At 47.3% G+C, this 21,472-nt stretch overlaps 1 protein-coding gene across 12 annotated transcripts in view; it reads right to left on the reverse strand.

Moving 5' to 3' along the window:
• Positions 1-21,472, reverse strand: part of PLEKHA7 (pleckstrin homology domain containing A7) — a 241,234-nt gene that overhangs the window by 24,037 nt on the left and 195,725 nt on the right. For 9 of the 12 annotated variants that reach the window (XM_032241055.1, XM_032241057.1, XM_032241056.1 and 6 more), the window contains 7 exons: positions 14,486-15,008; positions 13,862-13,948; positions 10,760-10,813; positions 4,826-4,906; positions 1,268-1,336; positions 1,007-1,087; positions 32-181 (listed from right to left, as the gene is read on the reverse strand). In XM_032241055.1, coding sequence (XP_032096946.1) covers positions 32-181; positions 1,007-1,087; positions 1,268-1,336; positions 4,826-4,906; positions 10,760-10,813; positions 13,862-13,948; positions 14,486-15,008 — 1,045 coding nt within the window. The remainder of the gene's footprint in view (positions 1-31; positions 182-1,006; positions 1,088-1,267; positions 1,337-4,825; positions 4,907-10,759; positions 10,814-13,861; positions 13,949-14,485; positions 15,009-21,472) is intronic. The other 3 variants (XM_032241060.1, XM_032241058.1, XM_032241065.1) reach the window with 1 other exon arrangement.

Raw genomic sequence — 21,472 nt, forward strand, 5'->3', positions numbered from 1 at the left:
GAGGAAGATGGGTCTGCCACCCTCTACGCACAGTGGACTCTCTGGAGAGCTCAGCTCGGATATGGACCAGGTCTTCCTGCAGCAACTTTTGCTGGTAGGCAATCTTCTCCAAATGCTGGGGCTGGTCTCGGTACTGCTCCATCTGTCTGTGCAATACCTCCAGCACGGATTCTAGCTGGTCCTACACCAGGAAGGGTCAAAGAAAAACAGGATAGGACAGTCCCCAGAGATCTCCCCATACCACACCAGGAAGCAAAGCTACTGGACCTAACCAAGGCTGAAGGGACCAGCGCTGAGCTGTGGGCCCACAGTCAGGGACTCTGATGCCAGCTCTGACTCTGTCTAGGGAAAAGTACCTAACAGCTCTGTGACCTCAATTTCGTCATCTATACACTGGGGATACAGCTGTCTAACTCCTTATGGGATAAACTAAGAGGATAAAACAAAGAATTTTTTTTTAAAAAAGCCTCTCTAACCTCCTAAGGAAAAGAGTATATTCTCAACTTTCAGCATCACAATTATCATGTCTTTTTAAAATGCAAAAGGAAAAAAACTACTTTAAGAATAGAAAAGACCAAATGTTGGTGGCCCATTCCTACACTCCTAGCCAGACTTGCTGCCTCCATAGTCCAGAGCCTAGGAGACAAGGCACTTTAGGAAGCAAAGGACTCTGCCCTGTAATGACTGCAGCCACTTTATCCAAAGGAACCCTGCTTCCCTGGGGTTCAAGGACCTGGGGGCATCACATATAAGCCAGTGGAGTTTCTCTTCCAGGTTCACCTCACAGGGCTTCCAGGGAGAGGTGGGCCAAAGCAGAATGGAGGCAGGAGGGTCTCTATAAGATAGAAACTCCTAAGAAACACCATTTAAACACAAGGGCATTTTCTTTTTAAATAGGCTAACATCTGTTGTTCAGTACTAACATAATGGTACAGTGTATGTCTCAAGAAAGACAGGACAAAATGCCCCTCTACTTATCCCAAGGTTATTCAAAACTGACACGTACTTTGTTCTCCTTAAGGGCTCGTATCTTGTCTTCCAAGTCCTGGAGGATCCTGTCTTGTTCGCAGAAAATGCTCAGTTTGACCTAAAAGCAAGAACAGGGTGGGAGAGGGCCTGGGATGATGAGAAAAGGACATGACCTTGAAATTGTGATCGGGTAGCCTTTGGCTACAGAACCATCCAAGCCCTGCCTGAAGCTGTTCGCCCTGGGTCTGGTTGGGTCAGGAGGCAGCTGAGGGATCAGCATGTCACTCTGTTCACTCACATCAATGTCGCTCTCCGCGATCTTCACAGGCTTCAGACTTCGATCCTTAAGAAGGTCCCGGCCTGTCATCTGGGAGGTGAACAATTTAAAAGAGATTTAACCATGGTGTTTGAGATCAGAACTCAGGAAAGAAAATTCATCCTACAACGGATGGTGTGGAAGCCCTTGGCAGTGGCAGGTAGGGTCACAGCAGGACAGGGGCAAAAACTTGGGCCATACTTGCTCTATTTCTACGCCTATTTCATTTTAGGAAAAAACCAAAACCTTTTCATGATTCTAGTATAACACTGGTAAGTCCTCTGAATTAAAGAAAATGTAGATGTTCAAGTTATAGGATCATCAATTTTAAAAGTATGTATTTGCCTAAAATGAACGTGAAAAACCAGCATGAATCTTGGAAGATTTGCCTCTGATAAGACAGAGGTGTGCTACTGAACCTGGGAACAAACACAAGTTACAGAAGCCCATCACGTCCTGCCCAGAGTGGTGAGATGGGCGGACCCAGAGGAACAAACAAATCCCTTCACCATTGTCAAGCCTTAGCTTAAGGGAGTCTCTGAGCAGCCCACTCCCCCATGGGTAAGGCCAGCCTTCCTCACCCTGTGTCATTTGGGAAGAAGAACTGGCCAAGGAAAAAAGGAACCTGGCAAGTTCCCAGTGGGTTTTTTAAATTTTTTCCTGAATAACTGAGGCTAGGCTGTACTTGTATAAATTACAAGAAAGAAAACCACAGAGCAATACATAAAAGTCACCCACACTTGTGGGCCAATGGGATTTCACATTTCCTGTCCCTCACTTGACTCAAATTAGGCAATATGCTGCCTGTATCCCACCGACTGTTGAGAATCTAAATCTAACTTATCCCATTTTTCCATTTCCCCTAGTCTCTTTCTTGCCAAAAGTCATGCAGGGGCTGAGGGGAGTGACTTTCACAGATGCACCATCCCATGGACAAAACGAGGCCAGGGAGAGCCAAGTCTAATGTGCCTGGTATAGGGGAAGCCACCTCACTGAGCTCTATTTTGCAGATCTGACCAGGGAAATGGAGGGTGGAGCTAACAGTGGCAGAGACAGGTGGTGTGTGCGCTATGCAGGGAGTTGTGGACAGATAGCTGCTGGAGAGAGGGCTGTGGATTTCTCCCCATTCCATCTGTAAGGTCCGGGAAGTTTGTCAGTGTGAGGTGGGGGTGGAAATAAATTGGCAAACATTCCCGTCAGTGCTCAAGCACTTCATGTGCCCACCTGTCCTATGCTGCTTCTCCCTGCAAATTATCATGAGCAAATCCAAAGGTCAAGGGAGAGGACCTCTCCCTACCTTGGGGTGAGGACTGATTCTGGGCTACACACCTGCCCCACCCATTCCCATGATTCCTTTGGTCGTACAGAGGAGGGCGGGACCATTATTTTCTGTATCTTGGTAAGTCAGCCCTGAACAGAAGACCTGGCACAAACTCAGCAAATGCTTATTGAATTGCATGTAGGTCAAAGGGAAACACATGTAGGTCAGTGTTGTCGAGTTCCTGGAGAAAACAGAACTCCAGCCAAATTCTGCTCTTCAGACTGGCAGATTATGTGTACATACACATACACACGCAGCTGCAGAACACCAGACTGCAACGATCCACAAACAAACAGGCTGTGCTGTCTCCTGCAACGGGGGTGGGGGCTGGGTAGGCATGAAATTAATCCTGGTAAATCACAAACAGCTGAACTTCTCAGGCAGAATGTGGGTTTTAAACTCAGGGGAACCCAGGAGAAAAAGCAGGTGAAAGCAGTGAAGTCTTCTCTCTGCGTCATCGTGCTTTCATCAAACCCAAGGACAAGGAGACTGTATTCTCCGAAGGAGCTGACCTTTGGGGCTCATTTCCTAGGCAGAAATCATTTTCAAATGGAGACACACTTTGGGGATTCTTCCCCCAGCAAAACTCTTCCCCTTATTTCACTGAAGCTTTTTACAGAGGATATCTTTTTGATACTTAAATAACAAGGCAGAAAATCTAATTAAGCAATGCCTCATTTATCTAGCACCATCAAGAAAAGAATGAGAATATACTTTTATATAAAAGGGGCGTTTTGAGAAGAAACTGAATCTTCTAAATTACACTTTTTGATGGAAAGTTTTCTAAAAGTATGCCCTTTGCTGCCTTCGTAGAATACTGAATATACATTCAACCTTTTTTCTCCCTCTCAGGATATTAGTTCTACCTCTTTTTCTGAGAAGTAGATTTCTCTTGTCCCTTTTTAAAGTGCTGCTTATTTGGTGTTGTAGGTCAGGAAATCAAAGGACTATAAGCATGACAGAGACGAGGTACTTACATCTCTTCTCTCCCTTTAACTGGGGGTGGTGCCCTTCAGGGTGCTCTTCCCACACGTTGCATCTGCCGCTACTACAGTACTCAGCACATCAGAGTACAATGTTCTTTTTGCTCATTTGTCTCTCCTTACTACAGAGTCACCTAATTAGGGGTGACTATAGAGACCAATCCCTTTCCTTTGTATCCTCAAAGCCTGGCCAGGGCCTAGCATATTGAAGATAGTCGGGCAATGTTTACTTAGGAAGTTCATGAATGTGTCAAAGTAACATGAGCTGTCTCTGCCTCCTGTGGATGGAAAGTCACAGGCTTTAGAGCATGGGCTTCCTGAGAGCTGCTCCTACAGCTCAGAAGACCTTTAAGCTTCTGAATTTGGCTCTGCTCAAGAGAGCAGAGGCTACTAAGAAATAGCATATCCACATGTACCATATTAAATCTAATTTTTCTTTTAAAAGTGTGTTTGTGAGAGCAATGTTTAAATACACTTAAAACATCAACTCTGGATTCCCCCAGCATCCCCGTCATCAGAAAAAGAAAGGCTATGGGTACTCATCCACGTGAAAGAGTCTCTTCATAGAGGGGAATCAAAGTCCACCCTGGCATCTTCCCTCCCCTCCACCACATCCCAACCCACTTTCTCAGGGCTCAGGATGGTTGGACACAACACCTGCTTCCTGATCTGCAGCCTCCCCTGGAATGCTACGAGAGCTGGCCACACTGCAGTCCCTACTTCTGCATCAGTTAAAGAGGGTATGGGCAGGGGGTGGCATTTTATTCTAGTCCAGCTTCAAGCTGTTATCTAAATGCCAACTCCCTGCCCTCAAAAAGTGCCACCTTAATCTCAGGGCCACCATGGAATCTGAGGATACCCTGGCTCTTGGAAGGTGACCAGTAACTGCTGTTCCCTCCCAAGAAACTCATGCTCAACTCTGTCTGGGTGAGCCCTCGCCATGGAGGCAGACACGTGACGATGGAAACACAACATAAGCTGGTAGCAAGCCAGGCAAGCTCCCCCACCCTTGACAGCACAAAACATGGAGTCACAGAAAACCACAGATGAGAGGCTCAGCTTGGTGCATCAGCCAAAATGCTGAAAAGAGCTTCAGTTGAAAGAAAATAAACCAAAATGACTTGCGGGAAGCCTGGGGCAGTCGGGAGAGCAACTGGTTAAGCAAGTGATGAAGTCGGCACGGAGCCAGAAGCAATGGAATGACCCCGCTCGGAGACACGGATCAGATCATCTTACGCTTCTCCTGGGCCGACAGCCCCGTGCTGACTTCTTCAGCACTTTGTAAAGCACGTTGATCAAAGGTTCATTATTTTTAATCTGTTCCAAACAAAAAGGCAAATACAACAAAACGCAACAGGTGAGACATCAAATGACACTTGAAGCAGCCAGAATTTGGGGAACTGGCAAAGGGAAAATTTTAGGGAGGCTGTGTGCTGTGCAATTCAAACAACCAGGTCTGAATCTTGGTGATGCTACTTCCATGGGCCTGTGGATGTTATTCCCATGGGCCACAGGGTCTTCCTAGACTGCAGGTCTCTCCTTTTTATAAGTTATATGCTGTCTGAAGGGATCTGTGCACAGGCTGGTTTATGTGGGAGTGCCAATTTCAGTAATCATTTCCTTCCTGGTTCTGCTGCAGAAGGCAAGGAGGAACATCATAGAAGGGAACTTGCTTCTTCCTTTGTCCTCCCCCATCACATTCTGTAAGATACTAGTTTAGAATAGTGCCATGCATTCCTCTCACCCCCACCCAACCCTAAGTTCCACCATAACTGTGATGCATCTACACACTTATGTCTTACCCGTGGTCCCAAAGCTTACAGCTCCTTTTTGGGAACACTGTTCTCCTTATCTAGAACACTGGAATCACTGAGAGAGCTTTAAAAAACACCAATGCCTGAGTCCTGCCCCAAGAGATTCTGAAATAATTGGTCTGGGATGGGCCCTGGACACTGGGATTCTTAAACACTCTCCTGGGTGATTCTAATGTGCAGCCAGGATTGAGAATCACTGCCCTAAAACAGGGGTTCTCTAACTTTAGCATGCATCGGATCAGCTGGAAGGCAAATACAGATTGGCTGGGCCCTGTCCCTGGAGGTTTCTCATGGTGCAGATCTGAGGTGGAACCCAAGATTTTGCATTTCTAATGAATGTCCAGGTATTATTGACACTTTCAGTCTGAGGATCACATTTTGAAAGCCACTACTTCAAAATAATGTTTCTTAACCTTGACCTTGGATGTACATTAGGTGTTTCTAAGGAGTGTTTTTGTTTTTTTTTTTTTTTAATTTTAATTTAAGAGTATTACCAATTAAATCACAGTCTCTAAGCGGTAGGACCAAGACCTTTATATTCATTTTTAAAGTTTCCCAATAGTTCTCATTCATAGCCAAGGTTAATAATTTCTTCTTCAGAACAATAGACCTCAAACCCTAATGCACACAATAATCAGTCTAGAGCTTGAAAAACATGCAGAATTCTGAGCAGCAGAGTATCTAATGTGATAGAACCCTCCAGATCTGTGTTTTTATCAAGCCCCCAGTTGATTCTGAAGTATGTGGCATACCCAATCACAACTTTAAAAACTGTCCCAGAAGCCAATTTTGGAAACAGATCCAGAACAGAAAAGTCCTGATCTCAGATTCAAACAGTCAGGAAGAGTCCAGAGTCCAACAGCCTTGGAGCCACTGATGGCCCATCCCTCACGGAAGACAAAAGCCTTTTTGGGGCTGACTGCAACCATTTCTATCTACAAAGGCTTCACGTGAGTGGCAGCAGGTACCCTCACCTTCCTGGCTGTGCTTCATAGCAGCATAAAGACAACTTACATTGTCAACAACAGTGAACCCCACACCCCACCCTTCTGACCCAGCTAAGGTATAGGGTTCTGAAGAGCAGAACTGCAATGCCAGGAATACAATTCAACAAACATGACTTTACAGTGGGCAAAGCATGAGATGCACAGAAGAAAGAAGGCAGGTACGAAGCCAGTCGCTGTGTTCAAGTCCCAGTAGTGTAACTTTACAGAAGTTACTTAACGTCTCTGACACCTGGGTTCCTGGTGATAAAATATGGATAACAATTCATATAGCTCAAGGTTGCTGAGAGGATTAAATGAGATAAATGAACATCAACTGCCCAAAAACTGCCAGGCAGGAACAGATGCTTAATCAATGTGGAGTCCTTTTCACCCTGGCACCATCAAGTAAAATACCAGCAAAGTAAATGTTTCCAAAAAAGCACACTGATGTAAGCATCTTCCAAGAGCAGAGTGTGCTGTTGTTTGACCACTTGGCAGCCCAGCAGAAACGCTCACTTCAGGAAGGGAAAGCTTCACAATGCCGGCAGACAAGCACCCCGACTGATTCTGGAAGCTGAGCATCAGCTGATGAGGGGGCAGGGGAAGATGGGTTCTGGATTTCTAAGTCTTTGGCCTCTTGGACAGGGACATGGGGGACCCTAAGTCAACATGGCTTGGGGAGGGGAGAGGTCACAGATCAGATGCCAGGCAGAGAGACTCCTCTCCAGAGAGGCTTATCTCTCTACCTCACCCCTCTCCAAGGAGCCAGAGGGGATCCCTCATAAGCAGCTGGTCCCAGAGGGGCTGTGTTTATCTCGATTTCCATGCCCAGAGTGGTCTACAGGCCTATTCAACCAGAGACCCTTGAGTATGGGACATTTTGTCCAGCGTGTCATAGTATCTAAGGACCAATGAGCTTTGGGGTTTTCCTAATCCAACCATCCATCCTACTCAGCTTCATTGAGCCTCAGCTGTACCCCAGTGACAGGAAGTTCACCACCACCTGAGGTGGCCCTTTTAGAAAAGTCTTTCTTCTACTAAACTGAAACCTGTCTATTTGTAGCTACCATCCACATGTCTTAATTCCTCCTTAAGGCCGCAGAAAACACGTGAAGACACAGCAGAGTTTTATAGGCTGTCTCTATGCCTCTCCTGAATCGCCCCTAACTCCTTCAATCGTTCCGCACTGTAGCTGTACCGGCTGCTGTTGTGCTTCCTTTCTCTGCCCAGCATGTTCCATTAGGAAACTCCTCCCTCACTCCATGGAATACTGAGTAGGGAAGAAGTGAATCTGGGCTTGCAGGCAGCCACCTTCTCTGCCCATGTGGAGGCAACCCCTTGTTCCACAGGAAAGAAGAAGGCTGACACGCAAGGAAAGTAGAACAGTGACAATGTAGCCAATCCCCTGGAATGTGGCCCCTGCTACATGAATTAGTATATTCCCTTTTTGACTTAGCAGGTGGCTTTGGCTCTTGGATACTTCCAAACAAAAGCATCCCGCTGAGCACACCCAGCCATGGTTTTGCAAGCCCTCAATACCTCTCCCTTGATCCCAGCCCTTCCTTCATCTGGGGGGACTCTCATCTTGGAACCCTAAACCCAAGCTGGGTCTGAGCAGGGCAGAGCAGGCCTATTGCCTCCTGATCTGGGCCCCTGCCCCTCTGAGGGAAACCAGTGGCGGCGGGGGTGGGGGGATGCCAGCCTTTCTGGCAGCCACGTCAGACCGATGACACACATTGGGCACAAAACCCAGCATGCTTCTCGCATGTGTTGCTGGTGAGCCAAACCTCTCCAGGGTGCTGATGCAGCTCAGCTGGGGGACTGGTTCTGAGAGAGGAGCTTAGCAACTGTGGAAGCAGCTACAAGACCAGGGGAATATGGGTATCAACACAGTTGTTTTCCATGACAAACAATGACAACCTCCAGAAAGTCCAATAACAAGATAATGTTCTGATCAGGTACAGCTATTAGGCAGTAGAACACACCAAGACTGCAATTTGCCTCTCTCTATCCCATCAAATATATTTCTTGGCATAACAATCCAAGCTCAGCTCCAAAAAAACATAATGCCTTTGGGTCCACAGTGGTGAAGCACCATTTTAAGAGAGGATGTGGGGCAAGGTGATGAACGGCTTTAGGGTTAGAGCCACACCCAAATATTGATACCCACTAACTGCGGTGTAGGACTGGGAAACTCGTTAGCCTTTCTGAGTCACAGTCCATTAATAGATGATACCACCGTCTTTGGAGGTAAAATACTTTAATAGAAGTAAAATGCAGTGACTGGCACACATTATACCACCTATTGTTATTAAGCTTCTTTTTGAATCAGGACATGCAGGGACTCCTTGTTCTGCTGTGCCATTCTGTGGCTCAGTTTCTCCCTCTTTAATCCCTCATAGCTCAAATTCTACGATCCTGAAATAAAACAAACCTGAGGCAGAGCATCACTCCAGGATCAACTGTGAGTTTCCACGATCACATACAAAGAGGAACCAGAAGGCAGCTATTTCCTACTGCTCTTGCTCAGGCGCATCTAGTACTCTCTGGTCCCATACACTCAACACTCTGGCATACCTGTGTTTTATAGTCACCTGTGCTGCTGGCGTGCCAAGCCTCTCCCACAAGCCCAGGTGCACTACGGACGCTGTAGAGGTATGTCTGAGTGGACCTTTGGGCCCTGGGTCAGGAGTGAGAAGAACTGTGCAGGCAGCTGCTGACTGTCAGGGAGGCTGATGAACGGGGATGCGGTGCTGCGCAGGGCAGGTGAAGGCTGGGGACAGGCAGATCTCTCTCCACAGGCATGGTAGGAAGGACCCTGCCTGACCCCGCAGGCTGCCACGTTTGGTCCACACAGCTATGCTTGAGCATTTTGAATCCGGAGGAATTACTACCACACTTAGAGCAGTCACTGCAGTTCTGTGTGACCTGTCATGTGAGTTGGAAAACCTCCTGGCCTTGAGAGAAAGCTCCTTGTTCTCCTCACATGCTAAAGCCAGGTCTTTTTGCTCACAGCACCCACCTTCCTTCCTAATGCCTAGGATAGAGTCAAAGGCCTACATGACCAGCTACCACCTCCCCTCTGCTGCCCTGGCCACGGCCACCATGCCCTGGCTCTCCTTGGCTCTTGCTGTTCCTTCCCTTTTTAATCTCAACCAACCCCAGCACGCTGGCTTTTCAAGGCTCCAAACACATGCCACCTCCTCCTAGGAGCCTCCCCAGTGTTAGAATCCATAGTGATTCTCACCATCTCAGCTCTGAGAACCAGGCCTAACAGATTTTTGTACAGTCATTGTGGAGCAGTCTGTTATTTGGGGATAATTTCTTTCACTAACCCAGACTATCCAGAAGTTTCTCAAGACCAGACAGACTCAATTTTTCTTCTGCATCTCCCCATGTCTTCTGGGTACACAGCAAGTGATTGACAGACCAGAACTGCACTGGTTGATTTCTAATCAAAGGCCTTGATCTTCCCTCATTGTGAGGAGACCCCCTTTCCATCTGCTTCCTTAGGACCTGATGTTCATACAGCAGCTTCTATGAGGCTGGATGAAGATCCCCAAGTTAAAAATATACCAAGCCAGGTACACTGGGGACTGTGGGGAGACACGCTGCCCCCACTCCGTGGCAGTTGCCTGAGTGTCCCATGGCCCCTCGCCCACCTTTTCAGACCCACAGCTGACTAAAGGTCACATTCCTCCAGTCTATTTCATGGCTCAGGCGTAAGAAGTGCTTTTCACAGTGGGAGCTTTCAGAGAGCTGTGGGAAGGGAACAATAGCGCTCTCTTCTAGGCAGAATGCCTCTTGCCTTCTCTACAGGAGCTTTCTTGGCTCTCTCTGTGCTGGGAAAGCAAATTTAGAGCCTGAAGCCTTATCAACTACAGGGAGGGGCCCAGCCTTCATCTCCTAAATCGAGATGGGAGACTACCAGTGAGCCTTAAAGCCATGTGATTCCACGTGAAGCCTGCTCTCCTAGCAACAGAACCAAAGAACCCACCACACCACTTGTGGCTGAAAATGTACATTAGTGAACCAAACACACACCCCTGCCCCCACTGGAGACTCTGAAGCAGCGACTGTTGCTTTTGCAGAGATCTTTTGGTTTTGACCAGGGGAAGGAAGAGATCAAGGTCTTACACTCACATTCTATAAGCCAGGGACCTCACAACAAAATTCATAAGAAACTGAAGAGAGGCAGATTTGAGCCTGTAAGAAATAAAATTCTTCTGATTCAAGACGGGAGACGTCCTGATTTAGAATTCGGATTGGATAAGACCCATGTGTCCTTTGTCTTTGGGCTTGGCTCCAGTGAGGTGACACTCTCAGAAAGGTGAGTATGTGAGGAAGGCAGGACCTCTGACATCACTCACCTTTAGATCCAGGTACTCCAGGTCTTTCTTCAGCTGGAGGTAGGTATCATCAGCCTTCAAATGAAGTAAAGAGGGGAAAAAGAAAACAATTACGAACACCAAGAGTTTCCATAACTCAAGGTTTCGCATGTGAATTAATTTACATTGTGCAGCTTTGGGAACAAGGAACCACAGCAGACCAACACATCAGGGGCCACAGAGGAAGCACAAATGTCTCAGTGCAGCTGAGAGCCCTCTTTCAGTATGGCGAAACTTGTGGGTGCATCACTGGATCATGGCGGATTTTCAGCTAGTTCCCCACTGGCTCGGGGAAGAATTTGGCAGGGAGGATCCTACTCCAGGGCTAGGGCAGCTGAGGCAGTGCTGTGCTCCTAAGATAGACGTGGGAGGTCTACCTGGATGAGTACATGCCACACCTGTGCTAGAATGCACCAGTCATCAGTGCTCTAATTCCATCCATCTAACCTTTGGTCTGGGTCACTTCACATGCATGAAGTAAGATGACACTCAATGGTGTGAATGAATGCCTGGAAGAGGCAGGGAGATGGCCTGGGTGACCCAGGAGGTCCCAATATAACCTTGGTTTCCAGAATGATAACCACCAGCAGCTGCTCGAAGTTTCCTGCTAGTTTTGGTTCTTTTTGCTCAGCATGGAGCCAATGTGGCCATGTCAGGAGCTACTTGAGGCAGGTACAAGATCAGACCTATCTGTCAAGTTCTTCAGTATAATTGCCAGAAACGGTGAAAAAAAAGAAAAAAGACTCTTTGATTTCCTAAAACTCATGCCTTCCTGTGTAGCAGATCACAGAACCTAACTGTGAGGCAGAGGAGTTGTGAAAGCTCAAGAAAAATAATCCAGGCACCAGCTTCTCAGCAGACTAAGAGGGTCCCAGCCAGGCAAGTCAGGGCAGGTGGCCCTTGCTTATAGCTCTGAGGTAAGACAGTCACACAGACGAACCACACGAAGAGTTCATGCAGTGCTCTTATGCATGGGAATGCTAGAAGGACAACTGTCAGGGGCACTAGTGACTTACAAGGTCTTATTTATGTGCCCATACTAACCCCTTACCCATCCATACTTCCCAAACAGCTCAGTCCCTACACACTTGCCATAGGAATAAGGGCAGAGCAGAAGAAGGTTATTAAAGATCACTTAGATTCACAACTAATAGTGTTTGTACTGACGTTCATTTTTCTGAATATATTTCCTAAATCCCTCATAATTCACTAAAACAGAACAAGGAAGGAAGGTAACAGTCCTGCCACCCTCCTCATCTGTCCTTTGCCTACTTCTGTACAGCCTGGAGGACCAGCCTCATATGACCGAACTTTTTCCTGCCTGAGGACAACCCCAGGGAGGAATCCTCTTCTTCAATCCTCCTGCTTAAGATACTGGGGAGGGCAACCCCCTAGCCAGTCCTTGAGAAGCTTGCCTGCAAAGCCCAATGTCCTTGCAACAGTTTAGAACATTGTGTCTTGCAGGCTTGGATTTTGGCTGCAGCCTGCATGCTCCTTGCTGAGGGATCCTGAGCAAATCACTTCCCCTTCTGGTTCCTCTTGCCTGTGTGTGGTCCTGACTCCTGTCCTCCCTAACCTCTTCCAGCTTACTGTGAGGCTCAGCAGGATATGAGATGAGAAGATGCTCTGTGAGGCAGCAGGGCACTGTCCACATAAGAGAGGGTGCCCTGCATCCTCCCTCCAGGCTGACGCACACATGCCTTTCCACATCCCAAGGAGTAGCCATGGGGCAACAAGGCTGTCAGCCAGCACAGCCCTTTGAACTTGACCACACATCAGTCTGGCAGTCACTACTTATACCAGAGAAGCGACAGTTTAGGTCCCTACGCCACATGCAGCAACCCCCTCCCCAGCACTAGAGGGTAGGCTTGGCCTCCACCAACATACAGTGTCTGGCAGTAGCATCCAGAAGCAAACAGCCAGCGAACAAGGAAGAGCCAGACAGCAGAGACAGACCAGAGCAAGGGCACGAGCGAACACGAGCCAGCATGTCACTCCCTGCCCCCAGCCCTGAGAGAGCCCACCAGCGCTGACCTGGCAGGTAGGAAAGGTCAGCTGGTGCTGCAGTAACTGGCCGATGGCGAAATTTCGCACACTGGCCAACTTGGCCTGGTGCTGCCTTAACCGGGTGAGAAGGAACGAGAGCTCCTCCAGCTGCAGGTGTGTAGACACAGCACAAGCAAGTCAGCACCACAGGAGCACGCCACTAGAATTATGCTCTTCACCCCAGTGCCAATGCCAGGACAGCACTGATGTGACTCCATTACGCAATTACTGTCTCTCAATGCCTCAGAGTTCTCATCTTTAATCCTGTCATTGGGACAAATAAAGGGACTGGCAGCAAAGGGGCTGCAGGAAGTTGATTTTACAGGAAAGCGACAACCAACAGTGCAACCTCAAACCTCACCCAGACTCAAGCTGTTTTTTCTTCTTCCGCTTCTTCCTTGAGATAGTCTTGCTGTGTCGCCCAGGCTGGAGTGCCGCAGTGTGATCTTGGCTCACTGCAACCTCCGCCTCCTAGGTTCTTGTGTCTCAGTCTCTCAAATAACTAGGATCACAGGTGTATACCACCATGCTCAGCTACTTTTTGTATTTTAGTAGAGGCTGGGTTTTGGCATGTTGGCCAGGCTGGTCTCGAACTCCAGGCCTTAAGTGATCCACGCACCTTGGCCTCCCAAAGTGCTAGGATTACAGATATGAACCACCATGCCTGGTCTTAGACTCGAGCTTAGAAGACAGAGTTAACTAGTTAACTGATCAAAGATCAGGGAAGAAAGGAGAGGCACTACCTATGGGGGAAAAAAGGTGAGTAGCTGGAAAATGTTTCTGGCAAAATTCAACTCGAAAGAGGAGATAAGCCTAACATTCCCCTATACTTCCCCCACAAGCTCTTCCCACCTCTGGGGAGGACCCAGTGACAGCCAGGTGACCCTAAGCAAGTCATTTGACTTCTCTGAGCCTCAGTTTCCTCATCTCTAAGATGGAGGTTGATAACTGCCCTCTGGACTGCATTGTACTGACTCAGAGAAAGGAAAACATTGATGAGATACAGGTTTGCAGGCTGTGTCTTGTCATCCACCTTACCGATTTTCCATGTAAACTGGGAGCACTGACAGTGTGGGTCATGTAACCCATGGAGGGCATGGAACGTCGGTCCACGTGAGATGAGTTCTGCAAGTGGGGAGACAAGAAGTCACACTGGAGTCCAAACCTCTGCCACTCACTCCCAGGGCAACCCGCCCCATGCCACTTCCCCTCTGAGCCCCCAACTCCTCATCTGTGAAATGAGCATACACATCTTACCCTCTGGGTTAGAACACTAAACTGTGAATACCCCTTGGAATGTGTAAACTTAAGCTGGGTTGTTATAAATTATTGAACTGACTGAACACAGATGTCTTTTCCTGCCTTCCCAGCTGCAAGGAAGCTGACCTGTAGTTGTATGACCCCGAGGAAGTTACTCTGTCTCTCAATGCCTCAGACTTCTCATCTTTAAAATGGGCATAAGCATAGCAACTACCTCGCAGGATTGTGGTGAGAATTTAAAATGAAGCCTTTGGGAACTGCACCTGGCATCTATTATTAAAAAGTATGGCCTAAGTGTTAGCTATCATTATCCCAAATTATTCAAATTTGTGTTCAAACCAGGCAAGGCTCCTGGCACCCTCACGCTGAACCAGCAGCCTGGCAGAGCTTCCCGAGTCTCACCTTGACAGTGTGGCCCCGTGCCTTCCTGGGAGAATCCCCCAGTGAGATGTCCACACTCCTCCTCTGGTCTGGTGGCTTCACCGTGACCCTCTCTGCTGGCGTGTGTGGCCGCCGGGGTGGGAAGACCCTCGGGGGTCCCGGGGGAGGGATGTCTGAGGGAGATGGAGGCACAGAGATGGAGCGGGGCACCTCTAGCATGCTCCTGCTTCGGCCCTGGTCGGTGAACTCTGGGGAGCCGAGGCAGATGGGCGCTGTGGGGCTGCCATGCCGGAATTGCTGGCGCTGCTGCCACTCATAGAGCTGCCACACAGTGCCATCCCGGTGTGCCCGGCGCTCTTCACTCGACATCTTCAGGTGGCTGGCTCGGTCCTGCGCATACTTGTAGTCACTTGGCAGGTTTCGGGGAGGTGGTGAGGAGCTCCCTGATGGGTGTCGGGTGCTCCTGGGAAGAGTCTGGTAGTTTTCTGGGAAGGACAGGGATTGGCCAGGACCCTGGCGAGGAAGCGTCTGGTCCAAGGGAAGGCTGAGGAGAAAGGGTAAGGATGGGTCAGGCAACCAAGCAAGGGGTCTGCCAGGCTTTGGGGAACATAGCTAAGTAAACCCACAAAGCTGGGCATGTGGAAGAGTCCTATTAAGAACCCCAAAAGAATGATCAAGGCCAGCATCCAGGACTTCAGTCACTTCCCCTTTTTGCAGAAGACTCCAAAACCATTTTTCTCTGTCAACTTCCTCTGCCAGGACAACTTGGCTATCCCGTGCCCACCACTTGGAGTGCAATGTAATTAAGTCTGGCTTTTCCTTCTCTCTCCGCTGCCAGCAGTCAGCTCTTTCAACACCTGTGCATATTTATAGGAAAGGCCTCACAATTCTCCAGGCTACCAAGACTGTCCCTCTGCCTGGTATCCTAGCACCAAATTCTGAAGGTTCATAAAGGAAGTGGCTGGCATCAGTTCTTTCTTTTTTCTGGACTCTTCTAGTCCAGATTCTGATTAATTATCTCCCTCCAGACAACTGTGAGATGCTCCTAATGAGTTTCCACTTTGTCCACGGTAAGTGCTCTGATCAAATCAGTTCCTTGCTCCAAAAACTTCATGGCTCCTTGTCACTTGTGAAATAAAGTCTAAACTCCTCATCCTGGTACTCACAGCTTGCTAGCAGCTAACCTCAACCTGCTTTTCTCACTGCTCTCCCTACCAGGGTCACGCTGAGGCCCCAAAACTGAAGGAGAACTCCATCTCAGGGGCACCCCTACACCTGCTGGTGCCTGACGGTTAGCCTCACCCTAGTCCTGGCCCAGCCTCCTCCACACCTGAGCCACATCTTGCAGTGGAAAAAGGAAAGGTAGGAGCCTAACCTGGGTTTGAATCGGAGCTTTACACTTGCTAGCTTTGTGACCATAGGCAGCTTACCTGACTGCTCTGAACTTCCATTTCCTTATTTGTAACATGAGGACAGTATTACCTGCCTCATAAGGCTGTTCTGAGGAATCAATGAGACAGGTTAGGAAATGCAACCTCCATGTCTGATACATAGAAGTTCCTTCACTAACATGTGTGTCCTTCCTGCCCCCTTTATTCTTATAACACTGTTCTTTCCTTACCCTACCTGGATGGTCTCCCCTTGCTCCATTTACCGAAATCTTACTCATTCTCCAGGATGCCAGCCCATGCCTTCCCCACATGAACCTTCTGCAGTGCCACAGCCCTCAGTGATCCAGCTCTGCTTGACCTAGTTATCACACTGCCTGTAACTTTTCCAAGGTCCTGTATTGAGGTGATCTTTTCAAACTTGCAAGACATCTCTTCCCAGGCCAAGGTGAAAATTCTTGAAAGACAGGAACTGTGTTTCACACTATGGTATTGTCCACAGTCTAAGAAAGTCCTGACGCATAATCAGCCCTTCAATAAACACTCCAGCACACAAAACTGGATGTAATTTCAAAACAACCACCAACTAGCCATCTTCTTTTTCTTTTTTTTTTTTTGAAACAGAGTCTTGCTCTGTTGACTAGTGCAGTGGCGCAGTCTCAGCTCAGTACAATTTCCGCCTCCTGGGTTCAAGGGATTCTCCTGCCTCAGCCTCCTGAGTAGCTGGGACTACAGGTGTGCACCACCGTGGTCAGCTAATTTTTTGATCTTTAGTAGAGATGGAGTTTCACTGTGTCAGCCAGGATGGTCTCAATCTCCTGACCTCATGATCTGCCCACCTTAGGCTCCCAAAGTGCTGGGATTATAGGCGTGAGCCACTGTGCCCCGCCGTCCTCTGTTCTTTTGCCCAGGCTGGAGTGCAGTGCTGCAATCTTGGCTTGTTGCAACCTCTACCTCCCAGGTTCAAGTAATTCTCCTGTCTCAGCCTCCCAAGTTGCTGGAACTACAGGTGTGCACCACCACACCTGGCTAATTTTTGTATTTTTAATAGAGATGGCCAGGCTGTCTATTAAACACCATGTTGTTCATGCTGGTCTTGAACTCCTGGCCTCAAGTGATCTGCCCTCAGCAGCCTCCCAAAGTGCTAGGATTACAGGTGTGAGTCACCACTCCTAACCATCTTATTTTCTAAGAAGGAAACAAAATTCAGCAGGGGACAAAGTATGGAGTTTTACTAAGCCTGAGAGGCAGCATGATGTTGTAAAAAGAGAACAAGTTTTAGAGTTGGACAGGGCTGAGTTCAATTTTGACTCTGCTTTTACCCATCAATTTTATCTAACAGACATTTATTTGGTGCTGACATTGTTCCAGGCCAACACTACTCAAAGTGTAACCTGTGTGCCAGCAGCATCAGCATCACTTGGGAACTTGTCAACAATACAGGTTAGTGAACTAACCCAGGCATGGAAAGACAAACATGGTGTATGACCTCACTTACACATGGGACCTACAAAGGTCAAACTCATAGAAACAGAGTAGAGAAGTGGTTACCAGAGGTTTGGGAAGGAGAGGAGGAGAGAAGGAAGAAGAGCTGTTAGTCAAAGGGTGCAAAGTTTCAGTTAGGAAGTGAAGTGGCTAATAATAAAGGAGATTTTATATTTCAAAATTACTAAAAGTAGATGTTAAATGTTCTAACCACCAAAAAGGATAAGTAGGTAAGGTGATGAATATGTCAATTGGTTTGATGTAATCATTTCACAATGTTTACATATATAAAAAAAAGTATCACATACATATAATTATTATTTGTCAATTTAAAATAAGGTATATTTTTAAAATGCTGGTTATCAGCCCCATCTCAGGCCTACCTAATCAGAAACTCTGGGAATGGGGCCCAGTCATCAGTGTCTTAACAAGCCCTCCAAGAGATTCTAGCACTCTGTAAAGTTTGAGAAACTGTTCTAATTGTTTTAAAACTCAACTCACTTAATCACACTTTTGCTACTTGACCTCAGGCAAGTATCAGCCAAGTCCTCTAAGTCTTACTTTCCTTGTTGTAAAATGGGATAGTAAGAACCTCAGACCCACCTAATCAGAAACTGGGGATGGGGCCCAGTCATCAGTGTCTTAACAAGCCCTCCAGGAGCTTCTAGCTTCTGTAAAGTTTGAGAAACTGTTCTAATTGTTTTAAAACTCAACTCATTTAATCACAGATAAGCTACATAACCTCAGGCAAGTATCAGCCAAGTCCTCTAAGTCTCACTTTCCTTATTATAAAATAGGGATAGTAAGAACCACTTAGTAAATTGTGAGAATTTGAAATAGTTGTCAATCAAATAAAGCTATCTTTGCCATTGCAGGAGATAATTTTAAGATCTCTTCAACCTCATCACACCTGCCAAGTTAGTCTGCCTGCCACTAGGTGGCAGGGTTTGCTATGGATTTCCCAAAGTTAGACACGAATGTGCCTCTGAGACAGGGCAGTGCCTGAAACCTCAAAACAGAGGTGGTAGCGGTGGTGGGAAATTAGGCTGGAGGCTTCCCCTGGGGAGTTCAGGACTTTACTAACCATTGTTCATTCTGCCAGAAGCAAAATGCAAACTATGCAGAGCATTTCAGAGCTGTGCTCCCACCCATACACACCCTTCCAGGCTGGCTCTGCCGCTCACTCCGTTGTCTGTCTACAGTGCCTGGAAGGCCAGAGTCCACCCTCACCTCCCCACTGCCCTCCTAGCAGCACCCCAAATCCCTGATCACCCTCTAACCTGTATCCTCCATTTACACGTTGTCTGCCATTTCGGAGTGACCCCAAGTTACCAGTACAATGGCGAGCCCTGGCTCCAGGGGTCAAACCAAGGAAACTGACTGTGGAGGAGGGACACGGGAAGTGGTATTGTGGTTGAGGTATAGACCCCATGGAGCAAGTGGGAGCTTCCAGAGCAGCTTCGCCCCTAACAGCAGATCCATTTGCTGCCCCCAACCCCTGGTCTTACCCAAAAACTGGGCTCAAGGTCTCCTCACACCATGCTCTGTGGCCAACAGGGCCGCCCTTCACTAAACAGGCACTAAGCAGGATATTCTGCTACAGCCACTACAGAAGTGGTCATGTACAAATGCAGTATCATTTTTTACAACCAATTCTTATATTTTATGCAGCAGATGTTCCTCACCCTAACTTCATGACCAATCACACAGGATTTCCATTTTCTACTCTGTTCCTTATTGTAGTGTTTGAGTCTCCTGATCCTACCTCTATCCCCCACCCGAACCTTTCTATTTTCTAAGTATGCGTTACTTTAAACACTGGGAGGTTGGGGCGGGAAAATGAAAGCATAACATTTCAAAATAACCTCTTAGTAAGATTCTAAGAGTATGTCAGTCTGGCTCCCACAAACCGTATTTTAAAAAAGCTTAATTATGTGAAATATGTATGTCCAATTAGAAATAATTCCCTGTTGGTCTAAAGCCAAAAATACAGGATCATACATTGCAGTTCAAATAACACTCCTCCCAATGTCTTAATGTGCTCAGTCTAATGAGATTAGCAGTCTTGATGATATGCAAAGCAGAGACATCTAGCTTGTATATGTCAAATGGAAAATGGAGGAGGTTCCTTCATTCAGCAGCCAGATTTATTTACGACTTACTGTAAGAGATTACAAATACATCTTTAAGAAAAAAAAAATGGGGACTGTAAGAGGCAGACCTTTTAAAATACAAGAGAATGATCAGAGACTGAGCAGACATTTTGTACACTTAAAGATTGACAGTATTTTCTGTTCTATCTTCTGCCTTTAATTCTTCACCTTTATTCACTTTCTAGCCCATGGAGATCTGCTTCTCCTACTATAATGAAATTCTTCCCACTCTGTGTTCAGTGACCTCCAAAGCCAATGAGCTGTTCTCCTCTACAGACCTGATGTCTCTGTCCATTAGATAGGATTGGCTCAAATTCCCATCTTGTATCCCAGGGAAAGTCAAATGCCCTCTCCACCCACCTCTCATCTCCCTGTTAACTTCTCACCCTTTAGGTCTTTGATGCACACCCCACCCCCAACTCCCAAATTCAGGCCATTGCATGTAGCAGAATAACCTGGTTTACAGGCTGCTGGAGTAGTTACGTAGAGACATTTCATAACTGACAACTTACCACTGCATATCAGTCACCCAGCTTTTAAAAGTTTTTTCTGTGTCTTTGCCACAAAGGGTTTCTCACTGGCCATGCCATCTTACTGATTTCAACCCCTCCTTTTATTCTGCCTCCTGAGCTAACTTTGACACTGTAGCTCTATTAAGGATGACAATTCAGGTTTGCCCATCTAAGCCCATCAAATAGCTCAGTGGAAAGAGTTTTTGCTACTGAGCAAAAGATCCGCGAGGTTCTGGACTTTGCTTCACGGGTGCCCGGCCTCCTCAAAAAGTACCACATCTCAAGTATCTGCTTTTGGTAGAGAAAAAAAAGGAAAGAAAGGTACCACACCCGGGTAGAAGTGCTTATCTGCAGCATCGCACACTGCTGACTGGACTCCTTCCAATTGAAACTACCCCACAAAACCTCTAGTTTTCCTCCCCCATCTTTTCCTCATCTCCTTCAGGAGACTTAGCTTTTGCCTGACCCTTAGGCTGGGGGTCCTCAGTGTTCTGTTGCAGCACTCTGCAACTGTGTCCTCTCAGTTGAGGATTCTTAGTCTTGGCTGCACATTAGATCACTGGGGAGGAGAGACGGGGAGAAACGTGCTTCCTAAAAACCTTATGTCCAGGCTGCAACCCAGACTGCAACCCAGTCAGATTTCTGGGCATGGGACTAAGGCTTCAGCAAATGTTAAAACTCCCCAGGTGTTTCCAATACATAGCCTAGCAACAGGTTCTCGACTGTGGGCATGCACTAGAATCACCTAGGGAGTTGTATGTATATATATAATTTATTTATTTATTCATTTGACAGGTTCTTGCTCTGTCACCCAGGCTGGACTGCAATGGTACAATCGTAATTCATCGCAGCCTTGAACTTGTGGGCTCAAGTGATCATCCCGCCTCAGCCCCGCAAGTAGCTGGGACCACAGGTGCATGTCACCACATCCAGGCAAATAAAAAAAATTTTTTTTTGGTAGAGATGGTGCCTTGCTATGTTGCTCAGGTTGGTTTCAAACTTCTGGACTCAAGCGATCCTACCACCTCAGCCTCCCAAAGTGCTGGGATTATAGGCATCAATCACCGCACCTGGCCAACCTAAGGAACTTTAAAAACATACTGATGCCTTGACCTCACACAAGACCAACTAAATCAAAATCTCTGGGGTTGGGTCTGAAATGATGAAATCATGCAGACAGGGTTAAGAAGCATGGCTCTAAGCGTTCCACCCTGGATAATCTCAACTACTGCCTGGGCATTAGTTACCATCTCTAAGGCAATGACTCCCTCTACAGCCTGTATCCATATTCCCTATTACCTCCTGGTATTCTCTACCTGGACACTCCAAAGTACCACATTCCTCACCAAGCTCACGTCTCTTATCTATGCTTGTTATCTGCTGCACAGCACAGTATCTACTTATTAACCAAACCTGAATGCTAACTCCAATTCCACACATGTCCAGAACTCCAACTCCCTACTTACATAT

The sequence above is a fragment of the Sapajus apella genome, unplaced genomic scaffold (genome assembly GCF_009761245.1).
Source record: "Sapajus apella isolate SASKATOON/1434 unplaced genomic scaffold, GSC_monkey_1.0 scaffold47, whole genome shotgun sequence".
Classification (NCBI taxonomy): domain Eukaryota; kingdom Metazoa; phylum Chordata; class Mammalia; order Primates; family Cebidae; genus Sapajus; species Sapajus apella.